General features: G+C 39.1%; 1 protein-coding gene across 9 annotated transcripts in view; it reads left to right on the top strand.

Annotated features, from left to right (window-relative positions):
- The window catches only part of PHLDB2 (pleckstrin homology like domain family B member 2), a 223,128-nt gene that overhangs the window by 90,307 nt on the left and 118,721 nt on the right, over positions 1 to 14,100 (top strand). For all 9 annotated transcript variants that reach the window (XM_077771902.1, XM_077771906.1, XM_077771903.1 and 6 more), the window contains one exon: positions 12,577 to 12,671. In XM_077771902.1, the coding sequence (XP_077628028.1) occupies positions 12,608 to 12,671 (64 nt within the window). In that variant the 5' untranslated portion in view covers positions 12,577 to 12,607. Of the gene's footprint in view, positions 1 to 12,576; positions 12,672 to 14,100 lie in introns of those variants that run through there.

Raw genomic sequence — 14,100 nt, 5'->3', positions numbered from 1 at the left:
AAGGTGAGGGTGGGGGCAGGGTGTGAAGCTCAATGAACCAGAACCCTCTGAGAGAAGCAACCTACCTCTGGGAGCAAACTAGGGCTACATATGTGTAATTTCTTGGTGTAGGACTTGTTCCAGCCAAGACTTGCTGGGTGGTTTGAAATCACACTCCTCAGCCTTTGCTTATAACAAGCACAAGTCTGTTCACTGAGAATGACAAGCTGTTCATTATGGCACTTTGGGGTTTCTATTTAAGCCTAAAATGTTTGGAATAAGTAATGCCAACACAAATGATGAAGCATTCACAACCCTAGATAAATAAATTTCTATCTTATTTCATGTAAGTTATTGCTAAATGAACATAAAGCAACTCAGCCATCTCTACTTATTAACGTGGATGGGAATACAAATAGAATCTAAAGATTTCCAAGAAATAAAACCAATAAATTTAAGGTAGTCTGTGGTTTGATTAAATTAATTTAATTAATTGGATGCTTTGACTTGTACAATGCTCTCCTTTGCTTTCTTTGTTCTGAAAGCAAATACTGAGGACCTCTGGATAATGATGCCAAGTTAGGCTCCATGTGATAGAGGAAACCTAATGAAGATATTGGCTATTATTGGCCCATGCTTGAAAAAAATTGTGCATAACACATACTAGGTGCTAAGTCAGTGGTTGTCAAATGCTGAATAAATAATCTATAGCAAAACAACAACAACAGCAGCCAGAAATCAGTTCTCCCATTATATTTTAATTATATTTTTTTTCATGAGCATATGATTCTATTAAATGAAAATAAATCACTCTCTTTAGAGTGAATTTAAAGTGGACCCAAGGATCTAGATAAAACTCTAGTGAGTGTAGAAAGCACTTGGTAAAGTGCTATGAAGCTTCTTATAAAGAACAGAGTCATCAGGGGGCACCTGGGTGGCTCAGTTGGTTAAGCGTCCAACCTCAGCTCAGGTCATGATCTTGCGGTTCATGGCTTCAAGCCCCACGTCAGGCTCTATGCTGACAGTTCAGAGCCTGGAGCCTGCTTTAGATTCTGTGTTTCTCTCTTTCTCTCCTCCTCCCCTGCTCATGTACTATCTCTGTCTCAAAAATAAATAAACATTTAAAACAAAAGAATAGGGTTATCAGAATGGAAGCTGAACTCTGCCTGGAATTTAAGTCCCACATGTGTGCTTCTTGCTGGCTGTGCACCCTTGGGGAAGTTATTTTAACCTTGTTAACTTTAAATTTTCTCATGTGTAAAATGGAAAAAAAAAATACTATCTATCTCATGCATTTTTAGTGACTATGAAGGGAGCTAATGTACAAAGGCAAATGGTGGCCCTTTATAGCAAGAACTCCATTAATGTTGACCATCATTGTTGGCTTTTTCTTCTTCCCCTTCTTCTTCCCCTTCTTCTTCTTCTTCCCTTCCTCCTCCTCCTCCTCCTTCTTCTTCTTCTTCTTCTTCATCATCATCAGAGGTGGGAATTCCTTATTGCTCATCCTACAACATGTCAAGATTGCCAAGGGTAAAAAAAGGAAAGGAAAAACAAAAATAAGCAGAGGTGCTGCTAAATCACATTCTTAAAATTTCTTACCCGGTTTCTTCAGGCTTGTCTTCCTCAGATCAGTCCTCCATGCTATCAAGGTGACCTGTTCAGAACAGAAACCTGACCATATCACTCCTCCAATATCTAACTCAGTTGGCTGGTCCCTACTAGGCAGACTCCAGGGCCCTTACTGTGGTGTCTGAGGAGGGTCTCTAGGAACTAAACCCCTTTTTCCTCCATGAGCTCCAGTTCTGATCAAGCAAACCAGATCAGATCTAATACATCAGGTAGATCTGGCTAACTCCTGGCCAAATCCTACTCCATTATGACTTAGTTAAACACACACACACACACACACACACACACACAAACTGAGCAACTCAGCTCAGCCTCTGTTACCTCCTGGGAAGCTATGTGCCTACCCACTTGTCAAATTGCTTTCTAAGAACACTACACTATGAACTCTGTATAGGTAGGGTCCCAGGGCTCACCATTATACTTGGCATTTTCTAAGGGCTCACTATTTCCAAAGGAATGGCCAGATAAATAAATGAGTGAATATGCATCAGATAACCAGATGCAAAGTATATAGATGCATAGTTTCTGGACCCAAGTACCCTTGTAGGTCTTGAAGAAGATAAGAACATAACATTCTTTTCCCAGTCAAATTTGAAAACAATGGAAAGGTGGACATGGAAGTCTGGCAGGAGACACAATGCTATCTTCATAACTGGTAAGGCTATTAAAGAAAGGTGTGGCTTAGGTACATGATGACAGCAGACTTCTAAAACTGCACTCCATAATTAGACTTACCCACCGGTCACCACATGGCTCCCCATTAGAGAACTAGCCTCTGCACAACGTAGAATACGAAGAGGCAGACCAGAATGTGTAATTCTTTTTTTTTTTTAATATTTTTATTTATTTCTAGGAGAGAGAGAGAGACAGCGTGAGCAGGGGAGGGTCAGAGAGAGAGGGAGTCACAGACTGAAACAGGCTCCAGGCTCTGAGCTGGCAGTCAGCACAGAGCCCGACGTGGGGCTCGAACCCACGAACCGCGAGATCATGACCTAAGCGAAAGTCGGACGCTTAACCGACTAAGCCACCCAGGCGCCCCAGAATGTGTAATTCTTAAGGTCAGCTGGCTTCCAGCTACTATGCAGAGCCAGTTCATTTCCCAAATGCACCACTGGGAGAATTGCCCCTTCTCCTCTGAGTCAGTGAGTCAAGTGGGAGAGAGAGACCCAGAGAGTGACAATGGCTCATGTAACTTGGACTGATAAACATGGGACTCTGCTCCGTTCCTGGATAGCCTCATGGGCACTGATTGATTCATATGCTGGCGATATTTCCCACAAGTGATAGGAAAAGTGGATCACAAAGATACCCCCAGATTCATATCTTTCAGTGGATTATCTGTTGACTTCCCTGTCTGATTCCTCTTTTTCGGTTGACCTATGAACACAGATGGAATGGCATACTTAGATGAACTTCTCAAGACTTAAAAATTGTTTTGGCTTCTAAAAGATTATGCCTCCCCTTTTACTCAATCATTTGATATCTAGCAAATATTCATTGAGGCCCCACCCAGTGCCAAGTGCCATGAATATAAAGACAAACACACCAGAGTGATCCTGTGGAGTTTACCATCCAGTCAGCATCTACTGTGTCTCTTCTCTTAGGGAGAAAAAAGGAAGCTCAGTCGTTTATGAGCTCAGAATAAACAGAGACAAATATTTGCAATTTTTTGTCCTAAGTTTCAAATGTTTTTCTGAGTAGTTAAATGACTGTTCACCCAGAATTTAAGACATTTCGCTTCTCCTATCACCAGCCTTAATTAGAGCCAAGATACTAATGATAAAGGTTATGGAAACCACTGGAGAGTCATTTATCTTCTCTCATTCTGTCTGTATTGCACCATCTCACAAAGACCTACAATCGGCAAAGAGAGGAATAGGGTGAAAGCGGTAGATGGGCTATTCACATTCACCACAACTGAAAAACAACTCATATGAGTGGATGGATGGTTCCACCACCCTGAATGAAGATCTCATCCTTACTCTTTTCTTATCCTGGACTCCTGTATCTTCCACTATTCTCTTGTTTAAAGAAGAAAAAAGAAAAAAAACAACTCTGATGTCTTACATTTCTAAGAATTACATTTGTTTTTTTTTTATTTAACCAGATTCTGGAAGACTACACCCATTATTTTACTAGGTCTTAAACTTGCACTTTGGTTTGGTTTGTTTTTACCTCATTTTGTCTTATTTCTCATCACCAAACCAACAGAATAATTCAAAAGAAAAGGGGATTAGGTATCATTCCAGTTCCTAACAGATTCAGATTCAGAGTCTCTTCCCGCCTACAACTTTTTAAAACCACTATGGACCCAAACTCTCATGGAGAAATTGGTAATTTTGTTTCCTCCAGCCACGCTAAAGGATGCACAAAAAGCTACTAAAATGTGGCGGAGGCCTCCACGTCCTCAGCATTGTTCCTGGCTTCAGAAAAGAAGTTTATCTTCTCCCTCTCATTTCTGTACATCTACTAGGTAGCAGGAAGTAATGATTTTCACTTTGGAATAGCTGGGCAGATATACTGCTTGAGGACAAGCAGGGAAACCAAGTCTGGTGTTTCTATTTGGAAAGAAAGAAACTGACAAAGTTAATGCAATCTAAATTCTTTACTTGAAATGCTGTACTTTTTCTATTAACTTTTGAGATAGCATAGAAATTCATAGCAGTGATTTAAAATACACGTATATATCTTATACAAATACATACATCCTTCTTGGGTATGTATAAGTCACTTGTTTCTAAATATCATGAGTAAAGAGAGTAGCAAAAAAAGTCAACACATCCCAGAGTCTAAGAATATCATTGTCATCATGAAGAGCAGTGAGATCTTAGGCAACTAATATACTCCCATGCCTTTCTTCTTGCTTTGTAAAGAAAAAAAGAAAAGAAGAGAAAGGCATCATGACAGTTTTTTGTTATCCCTATATCTGTTCAGAACCCACAGAAGACAGGATACATAAAAGGAAACTGACAACAATAGAATTACAGTCCCTAATATCGTGGAGAATTTTGCATATGCATTTTTAAAATTTCAAATGTATTATTTAATACTCATCCAAGGCAATGTGTATTAAATATTAAACAAATTTTAAAAGAGGCTTTTCATGTATTAAAAAAATTCATTAGTGCACTTTGGGGATAATATTCACTTAATAAAATACACGATGTTTCTTTTGCCCAAAGCATTTTGACGCCAATTTGAAGATCTTCCCAGGAGCTGTGAGAAGTGCATTTCTAGGGTCAATAGGCTAGAAGATGCCTTTTTGTGAAAATGTTCTTAGAGCCATCGATTTAAATTCATCTGGAGAAGCAGTCAGTAATCCTGTAGTAAAACCCTGGCTCTGCACCGTACCGCTATAATACCTTGTGTGGACTCCATGCTTATAATACATTTACCCTACACTCAATACGTCCTAACATCTCATACTGGTCAGAGCTAAATTTGAATAAATGCTGATTGTTTTATATGAGAATGTACAGGCAGGATATCTATTTCTGTTCATATATCCAGAGAGATATATAAATGATATAGGTGCTATGAATATAGCTATAAACATAGATACAAATACAGCTATAGATATATCCCAGGTTAAAACTGTAAGTAAGTTCATGGTGGGGATAGATAAATTTATGAAGGCTACTTTCGGCTATAGAATATTGTCCTACCTACCAACTTTCATATTAGGTTGGAAGGTCCAGAGTTAATTATTACAGAATTGCAGAAATGGCATGAGGGTAAACAAGCTTTAGGGTAAACAGACTGTGTCAAAAAGAGTTATTTCGTCCAGTACTGGGACAGGCAGAACTAGAAAAGATCTGTGGTGCTTGTCTCTGACCCTCTCAGCTGCAAGCCCCACCCGATCGATCCCATCTCCTGACTGGCCCTACTAGAACCAGAATCTAGAGGGCCTGCCCAGGCGCACCTTCAACACTGCCAACGACCACAACTCCAACCACGATTCAGCCCTTTATACCAAATACACGTTAATCGACATCGAATCATCATCGGTGCCCTGAATCTAATAATCTTTTCACACTTTACTGTTTCTGTTAATGGTACTGTCTGCTTATAATGGTATCAAATTTGTGAACTTCAAACGTGTTTTTAATGTTTTCATTAAAGACAAAAAAGCAAGGAACAACAAAAAATCAAATTATACAAAATTTTCAAAGTATCTATTTTAAGATCACTTCACTCCCACACCCTTCCAAAATTCCCAGTTTTCAGAGGAAACTAGCATTAATTTTATTGTTTTTGCTTTCTGACACTTAGGCTTTTCTGCTTTTAATAAAAATCAGATGTTATGCATATATATATTACATATATAATATGTATATATTATACATACTATATATGTTATATATGTGTATACATTATATATTATATATGTATAATTATATTATACATATGTACATAATTATATGTAAAAATTAGAACTGTGACATTTAGAACTTTGGCTTAAAATTTAGTATATCTGACAGCAAAATGTATGCTCTTACTATTACATCATGCTTGAATTCAATTCAATAAATATTTATTTGACATATACTCTATGCAACACACTCTATTAGGTGCTATAGAGGATTAACATACGATTCACATTTAATCATGGTTCCTGCCTCCTTGGCAGCAACTGTGCTTTATGCTATGTGACCTTGCCTCCGGCAATATATAGGAGGTTGAAACAGATGTGGGCACCTCCTCCGCCTCTATCTTGCTACCTAACAAGCAATCCCAAAACTCATGGTTTAAGACAATGACAACACTTCTGTGGCTCACACACCTCCAATTTATGTAAAGCTCAGAGGCGGTAACTTGTTTCTGCTCTGCTCAGCATCAGCTATGGTGGCTTGAAGGCCAGGACTGGGAATCATATGAAATCTTGTCCCCTCACCAGTCTGGAGGTTGGTGCTGGTTGTTACCTGGGTCCTCAGTGGGGACCATAACCCGGAACACTTTCATATCACAATTCTGCAAGGTCTTTCCCCTTCCTTGAGGTCCAAGTGCAAGCACCCCCAAAAGGCCAGACAGGAGTTGTTTTGCCTGTTAGAACTTAGCCCCTGAAAGCACATAATATCACCACTTCCACGACAGATACAAGCCCACCAACATGCAAAGGGAGGAGGTATAGACCCCATCTCACAAGGAAGGACTATCAATGTCACATTGCAAGAATGTGTCACATTGCATGCTTGGTGGTGTGGCCATCCTTAGACTACAATCTGCCAGACCACCTACAGGTGTGCCAGTGAACTGTCATGGGAAAATAATTCAGGACAATCAAATTCCCTTTCAAGTAAATATAGCTTGAGAACAATTTAGAGAATGAATATAGCTGCTGGAGATTAATCTGGAAGATCATAACAAAGAAAGAGGAGGAAGGCATGATGAAGCATGTGTTCACTGAAGTTCTGGGGCCATAGAAACCGAGAGTAAGAATCCAAGTTCTGTTCATTTGTATACATATCCCTACCAGCGCACAGTACCAGACACATAATAGATGCTCAGATATGTCATAAGAAGAAATACATGAATGGACGGAAAGAGAGAACACAGAAGGAGGGGTAAATTTGGAGGAGGAAAGATGAGATTCTACTAGAAATATATTGACTTTGAGGTTCCAGTTGATAGCTTCCCACTGAGATGTCAAGCAAGCAGTTAGTGAGTGGGTCCGTGGCCCAGGAGAGAGAACAAGAGTTAGGGGAAGGGTTTAGTAAGCCTCGGATAAGGTGAAGCTTTGACTGGATGAGACTGTCAAGAAGGAACATGTAGAGGAAGACCAGTGACTAATGCTCAAGCAATATAAGAGTGCTTAATACTATCAGCTCAAGAGTCTGAACACCTGGATTTAATGTCTGTAATACCTGATTCACCACTTCGTAACTGCGTGTTTTCTTAGGTTTAGCTACTTAATCTCTCTTTACCTCGATATCCTGTCATAACAGTGTTATAATAATAAAACTTACTCCGTAGGGCCATAGATTAATTATATATTGCCTGAAAAGTACTTTGAACAGAGCCTAGCATTCAGGAAGTAATCAATGCAGATTAATTCTATAACTATTTTTATTTTCTTCAACATCTAAGGTTTAGGAATGAGCAGAGGAAGAGACAGATAATAATACTTATAATGAAGGCCTCGTATAATACAGATAAATGGCTGCAAGTTACATGTATTACTCAGTTGACAAACATAAGAGATTGATTTTGTCAATAAAAAGAGGGTGACAACATGGTGAGTTGTATTTTCTATCTCAACATTTCATTTCATAAAGTTTGTGCTTTTGGGGGTAGTAATGTGCTGTGTCAAAAAAAAAAGTGTGCTCTATACTCAAATAAGCTTGAGAAATGTTGCATTAACAAAATTGTTTCCTTAAATTCATATGCTAATATTAGCCACAGTTTGCTAAGAAGGGGCTAGGAAAAGCATCTTTTCCCAGACTCTTGTAAATTTCTTTAGGGATCATTCTGCTAAACCTATGTGTAAAACACAACCCCTCAATGCTAGTCAAGGAAGAATCTCTTGAGAAATTTCTCTAAAAAATACATTACTGGATTCATTCCACAGACTCTGATTAGAAAGTCTGTCCTGGTGTTAAGGAATCTGTATTTTTTAAAGTTCCTTGGTGTGGCCTTGTCTCTAGGCAACCAGGAAGTGGAATTTTGCCCTTCCCATAATCCATCTCTTTCCAACCTGTTCTAGAAAATATGGCTCCTACAAAGAACAGTAGCAAAAAAAGAAAAAAAAGTGTGTGTGTGGGGGGGGGTTTATTCTGCCACCAAGGAGAGAAGAAAATAGAATGTCAACATGCAAGAACACTTCCACTGAGTTGGCTTCGAGAAGCATGGATCCCAGGCACTCAAGGAAATCTTGAATTTGCCACAAAAACCTGGTAACTCTCCATGTGATCATTTACACTGGCTCCAGAAACCTGTCTGGACTCCAGAAATAAGGCTCCCTGCCCCACTCCCCACTCATTCTCTCAATCTCTCTTTCTCTCTCTCCCTCTCTCTCTCTCAAAAAATGAATAAACATTAAAAGGCAAAAAAGAAATAAGGAATATCTAATAATGTATCTGGGTAGGTTAATGAGGACAACGATTCATCAAACACACACAGCATGATGGTTACCTATGTATCTGTTATGCTTTTAAAAGTCTTCAGATAATCAATGAAAACCAGAAAAAAATATAATTATGGAAAAGTAGTTGTAGCCTCTACATGTAAAGAAATTTAAACTATGGGTCCATGGAATTAGTGGTAATCTAACAGATTTCCAAGAATTCCCAACAGAACTTTGAACAAAGTCAGACTAGAACATTTTTTTAAACATGCTTAGAACCCATATCTAACACAATGGGATGGTTGTATTCTTTGTATGCCTTTAAAATTTAATCTAAGAACAGTCTCCTTACCTGAGATTTACATGGAGATCAGTCAGACCTGAGAATACACAACCTGAGAGACGTTGTCTTAGAATCATTTGGAAAGAAGACAATTTTTCCCATGAATATTCTATCTAGGGAGAATTCAGCAGAATGGTTTAACATATTTCCACATTTATAGTCTGCTTTAAAACTTTTATAGTAAAAATAAAAGAAGATAAAGCATGGCATCACTGGGGCGCCTGGGTGGCTTAGTCGGTTAAGCGTCCGACTTTCGCTTAGGTCATGATCTCACGGTTCGTGGGTTTGAGCCCCGCGTCGGGCTCTGTGCTGACTGCTAGCTCAGAGCCTGGAGCCTGTTTCAGTCTGTGACTCCCTCTCTCTCTGACCCTCCCCTGCTCATGCTGTCTCTCTCTCTCTCCTAGAAATAAATAAAACATTAAAAAAAAAAAAAGCATGGCATCATTTCCAAGCTTCTCTTGGAAGAGAAGCAATTATTCATTTTCTATGTCTGGCAGGAGGTGTTTGGGTTGTGGTCGGTCTTGGCCTTTTCCAACAGAGAGGCGGGAATGAGGGTAAATTAGTCTAGGAAAGGCCACCCGTGCTACACTTTTCCAGGCTGAAAAAAAGACTAAAGAGACACAACCACTAAATGCAACACATGATTCTAGAATAGCTCCTATAAAGGATAGTGTTGGGGTGCATAGGTGGCTCAGTCAGTTAAGCATCTGACTCCAGCTCAGGCCATGATCTCAGAGTTTATGAGCTCAAGCCTCACTTCTTTTTCTCTCTGCCCCTCACTCACTTGCACACGCCCCCTCCTCTCTCTCCTTCTCTATCTCAAAAAAAAAAAAAAAAAAAAGATACTGTTGGGACAATTACTTAAACTTAAAAGGAGTAATTGAATTCAATGATGATTTCCTGATTTTGATCCTTATATTGTGATTTTCTGGAGAATATCCTTGTTTGATGGGTTATATCACTAAACTATTCAGTAATGATGGGCACCATGTTCAAAACTTACTTCCACATAGTTCCAGGAAAAATAGTCTTTGTGTTCTTCTTGCAGCTTTAAAAAATTTTTAATTTAATTTAATTATTTTTTGAAAATTTTATTTAAATCCAAGTTAGTTAACACATTAGTGTAAAAATGATTTCAGGAATAGAATTTATTGATTCATCATTTACATATAACACCCAGTGCTCATCCCAACAAGTGCCCTCCTAATGCTGCTCAGCCATTTAGCCCATTCCCCCCACCTACCCTCCAGCTACCCTCAGTTTGTTCTCTGTATTTAAGAGTTTCTTATGTTTTGCCTCCCTCTCTCTTTTTATCTTATTTTTCCTTCCCTTTCCTTGTGTTCATCTGTTTTGTTTCTTAAATTCCACTATGAGTGAATTAATATGACATTTATCTTTCTCTGACTGACTTACTTCGTTTAGTATAATACATTCTAGTTCCATCCACATTGTTGCAAATGGCAAGATTTCATTCTTTTTGATCACTGAGTAATATTCCATTGTATATATATATATATATATATGCCATACCTTCTTTATCCATTGTCAGTTGATAGAAATTTGGGGTCTTTCTGTAATTTAGCTATTGTTGATAGTGCTGCTATAAGCATTAGGGTTCATGGGCCCCTTCAAATAAGCATTTTTGTATCCTTTGGATAAATACCTAGTAGTGCAATTGCTGGGTCCTAGGGTAGTTCTATTTTTAATTTTTTGAGGAACTTCCATACTGTTCTCCAGAGTGGCTGCATCAGTTTGCATTCCCATCTTGCAGCTTTTCTGAAGGTTGAAGTTATTTTAAACATAACAAAACTAAAACTGGCATTAGTACATTAGCATTTATTTTATCATTTTTGTTAGTTTACTGTTGATTTTCTCAGGTTCTCTGAGTAAGCTATCATATCATCTGAAAATAGTTTTACTTCTATTCCAATTCCTGTGCCTCTTATTCCTCTGTCTGTTTATAGTATATTGGTTAATATCTCTAGAAAAATCTTCAGTAGTAGTAGAGATGTTAAGCATTCTTGACTCTTTCCTAATCTTAGTGCAAATATCTCTAGTATTTCCTCATTAAGCACAATGCTGATTTTAGGATCCAGGTATTCTGTTTAGGAAATATGCATCAGTTAAGGCCAACCCTCCAACTGGGCTCTTGACCCAATCCTCACCCTCTCTCCCATGACCTTGTTCCATCACTTAATCCCCCTCTCTTCTATATCTTTACCATTTCCCTCTCTATCTTCCCTCAACATATGAGCCTGCTTAGCTTGCTCCCTTCCATTTTGAGAAAAAGCAAAACCTCTCATGATCTGACCCTTCGAATTTCCAACTCTAACCATGATCTCTACCTCACACTTTATTTGGATAATCTACTGACAAATTCCAAATCAACGTATCCAAAATTGAATTCCCTTCCTTGCTTTCTATCTGCTCCACTTCCTGCATTTCTCTTCCTGGATAATGGCATCATCATCATTCAGCTACCAAATCACACCAGACTCTCCCCTTACCTACCTGCCAGTACCAATAAATCATCTTGAGTTATCTTGGGCTGATGAGATATCTATCTCTGTCTCTATACTTGTGCCTATGCCTATTTCTGTATCTATATGATATATAAGATAACAAGTTTGAACCTTGTTATCTTAAACAAATGCCCCGCTTTAGTTTCTTTACATGTCTCCCTGGAAATATGGTATAGACCTCTAACTGGTCTTTCTGCTTCTAGTTCTACCACCATTAAAATCCATCCTCCTTAATACATTAAGAACAAGTTAAACAAAACCTGATACTTTTTTCTGTATCCAAATGGTAGATGAGGGTTGTCACTTTACAAGGTAGCACACATTACTGGTTGTGTGACTTTTGATAACTCTCTTTTTCTTGAGCTTTAGGCCTCTCATCTGTAAAATAGGAATGGTAATACTTAGTCTTGGAGCCATTGTGAAAATTAGATGAGGAATATTTGGCATAGTAGGTGCACAACAAATGAGATCCCTCATATGACGGTGGGGCCACATCATCCATCGGGGCATGCCTGACTCTGCAGAGAAATCTAGACACATACGAAAGCTGAGAAAAGCCTGACTTAAAGTCAAGAGCTCTTTAGAAAACTCTTAAGAGCAAAGATACTGGTTTCTTTTTCTATAACACGAGGTTTTGTAAAAATTAAAGGAAAGAATAAAGACAAAGGACCCAATGGGATGACTGACAAAGCATGAGATGAACAATAGAATATAAGTAACAACGAACCCCAGGTCGTTATACTGAGGACTGATTCTTCTAAGTATTGATCTTTACTTGTTTGCTGGCATCTGTTGTGTTTTTTTTTCCTTTAATCTGTAACAATTCTACCCAAAAGTGTGCTTTTGTTGATGTTGGTTAGTGGTGATGGTATTGAAGTTTGTCATTCTAAAGGATAGTCAGCAACGGGATTATAGGATAATCCAGGATGTCTGTTTTTAAAAGTCAGCAGCAGTTAGTGTTCACCAGATGTTAGCTCTATTGACCTTCAGTTCTCAGAGACCGTCTTGGCTTCCCAGTCATGATACTTTTCTTTTCTCAGTTTCTGCTTTGAGATTTAGCAGAAGATTCTGATGGAGGAGGATAATGCCCAGAGAGAGGAGCCAAAGCAAGACGGAATTGGTGACGTGCCTATTGGTAAGAACTCTCGGTGTGCACTTTGTTCTCAGAGATTTTCAGTAAATATTTACCAGCACCTACTCTCTGTCTCTCTGTCATACCTACTGGGAACGATCTGGCATTTTCTAGCATAAACGCAGAAGTCCAGCAAGCACCAGAAAAATAGCCAGAGGGTGGCCATTGTTGCCTAGAACTTTGGTCATATGCTCACTTACCTCACTGAAGACACGCTGAGATTTGTTTAGACCAGGGGTTGAAAACAAGCAGTCCAAAGAAGCTGGTGTGGAGAGGTCTTCTTCAGTGACTCAGCAGTCATTCAAAAATCAAAGCCCACACACAAGGAGGTGAGATAGGACGCACAAAGAAATGCACCCCATTTCTATGCTCTCGGCTGATTTTGCACTTCCTTCCAGGAGGTCCGAGGCCCCACCCAACTGTTCTACCCTCCAGCACTGGGAGTGCATGTTGAAATCTTTGTAACATGTTCCCCCGTGTTCAAAACAGAATGAGTGGACTCATAAAATGTATATTTTCCTCATTATTTTTTATTATGCCTCAGATGATCAAGTCACCGGCGGCCGGGGAGGGGCTATTGAGGGATGTGCTGGAGCCCAGGTTAACTCACTAGTATTTCCCTGCCCTGAGCTGATTACCTCTGCACTGCAAAGTCCTCTTCTGTTATGGAGGGTGATTTCATGCTAGGTTTTATTTTCCATTTATTCATCTGCTAAGTTCTAGACATAGGAGTTAAAATAGAAAGCTCCTGTATTAGTATAGGTTTTCCAGAGAAACACAATCTCTCTATAAGGTGGGATGGGTGCAGAGAGAGAGAGAGAAAAAGAGAGAGAGAGAGAGAAACTGATAGATCTTACACAATTGTCTCCTGTGGTTGTGAAGCCTAGCAAGTCTGAGGTCTGCAGAACTGGTCATGGGCTGGAAATTCAGGCAGCATTTCTATGTTGCAGTCTTGAGGAGATTTTCTTCTTCTTTGGGAAACCTCAGTCTTTCCTTTTAAGTTCTTCACTGTTGGATGAGGCTTAATCACATTATGGAGGGCAATATGCTTTATTCAAAGTCTACTGACTTAAATGTTAATCCTATCCATGGGAGCCTGGGTGGCTCAGTTGGTTAAACATTCTCGATCACGGCTCAGGTCTTGGTCTCAGACTCCTGTGTTCAAGCCTCATGTTGGGCTCTGTGCTGGGCATGGAGCCAACTTAAACAAATTTTTTAAAAATGTTAATCATATCTAACAAACCAAATTTTCATAGCAACATTAGACTGGCATTTGACCAAACAACCGAATACCATATCTTAGCTAAGTTGGCACAAAATTAACCATCACTGCCTTCTTATTTACCAAGGTCAAGAATAAGGTTTGGAAAGGCTTTCTGGAGAGTGTGTTTCCTGAACTATCCCTGCTTATGAGGAAAGAGGTGAATGAATA

This window comes from Crocuta crocuta, unplaced genomic scaffold (genome assembly GCF_008692635.1).
Source record: "Crocuta crocuta isolate KB4526 unplaced genomic scaffold, BGI_CrCroc_1.0 scaffold56, whole genome shotgun sequence".
In the NCBI taxonomy this organism is placed as follows: Eukaryota; Metazoa; Chordata; class Mammalia; order Carnivora; family Hyaenidae; genus Crocuta; species Crocuta crocuta.
Note: the sequence above shows the minus strand (reverse complement) of the source record. Positions and strands in the feature narration are given on the sequence as shown.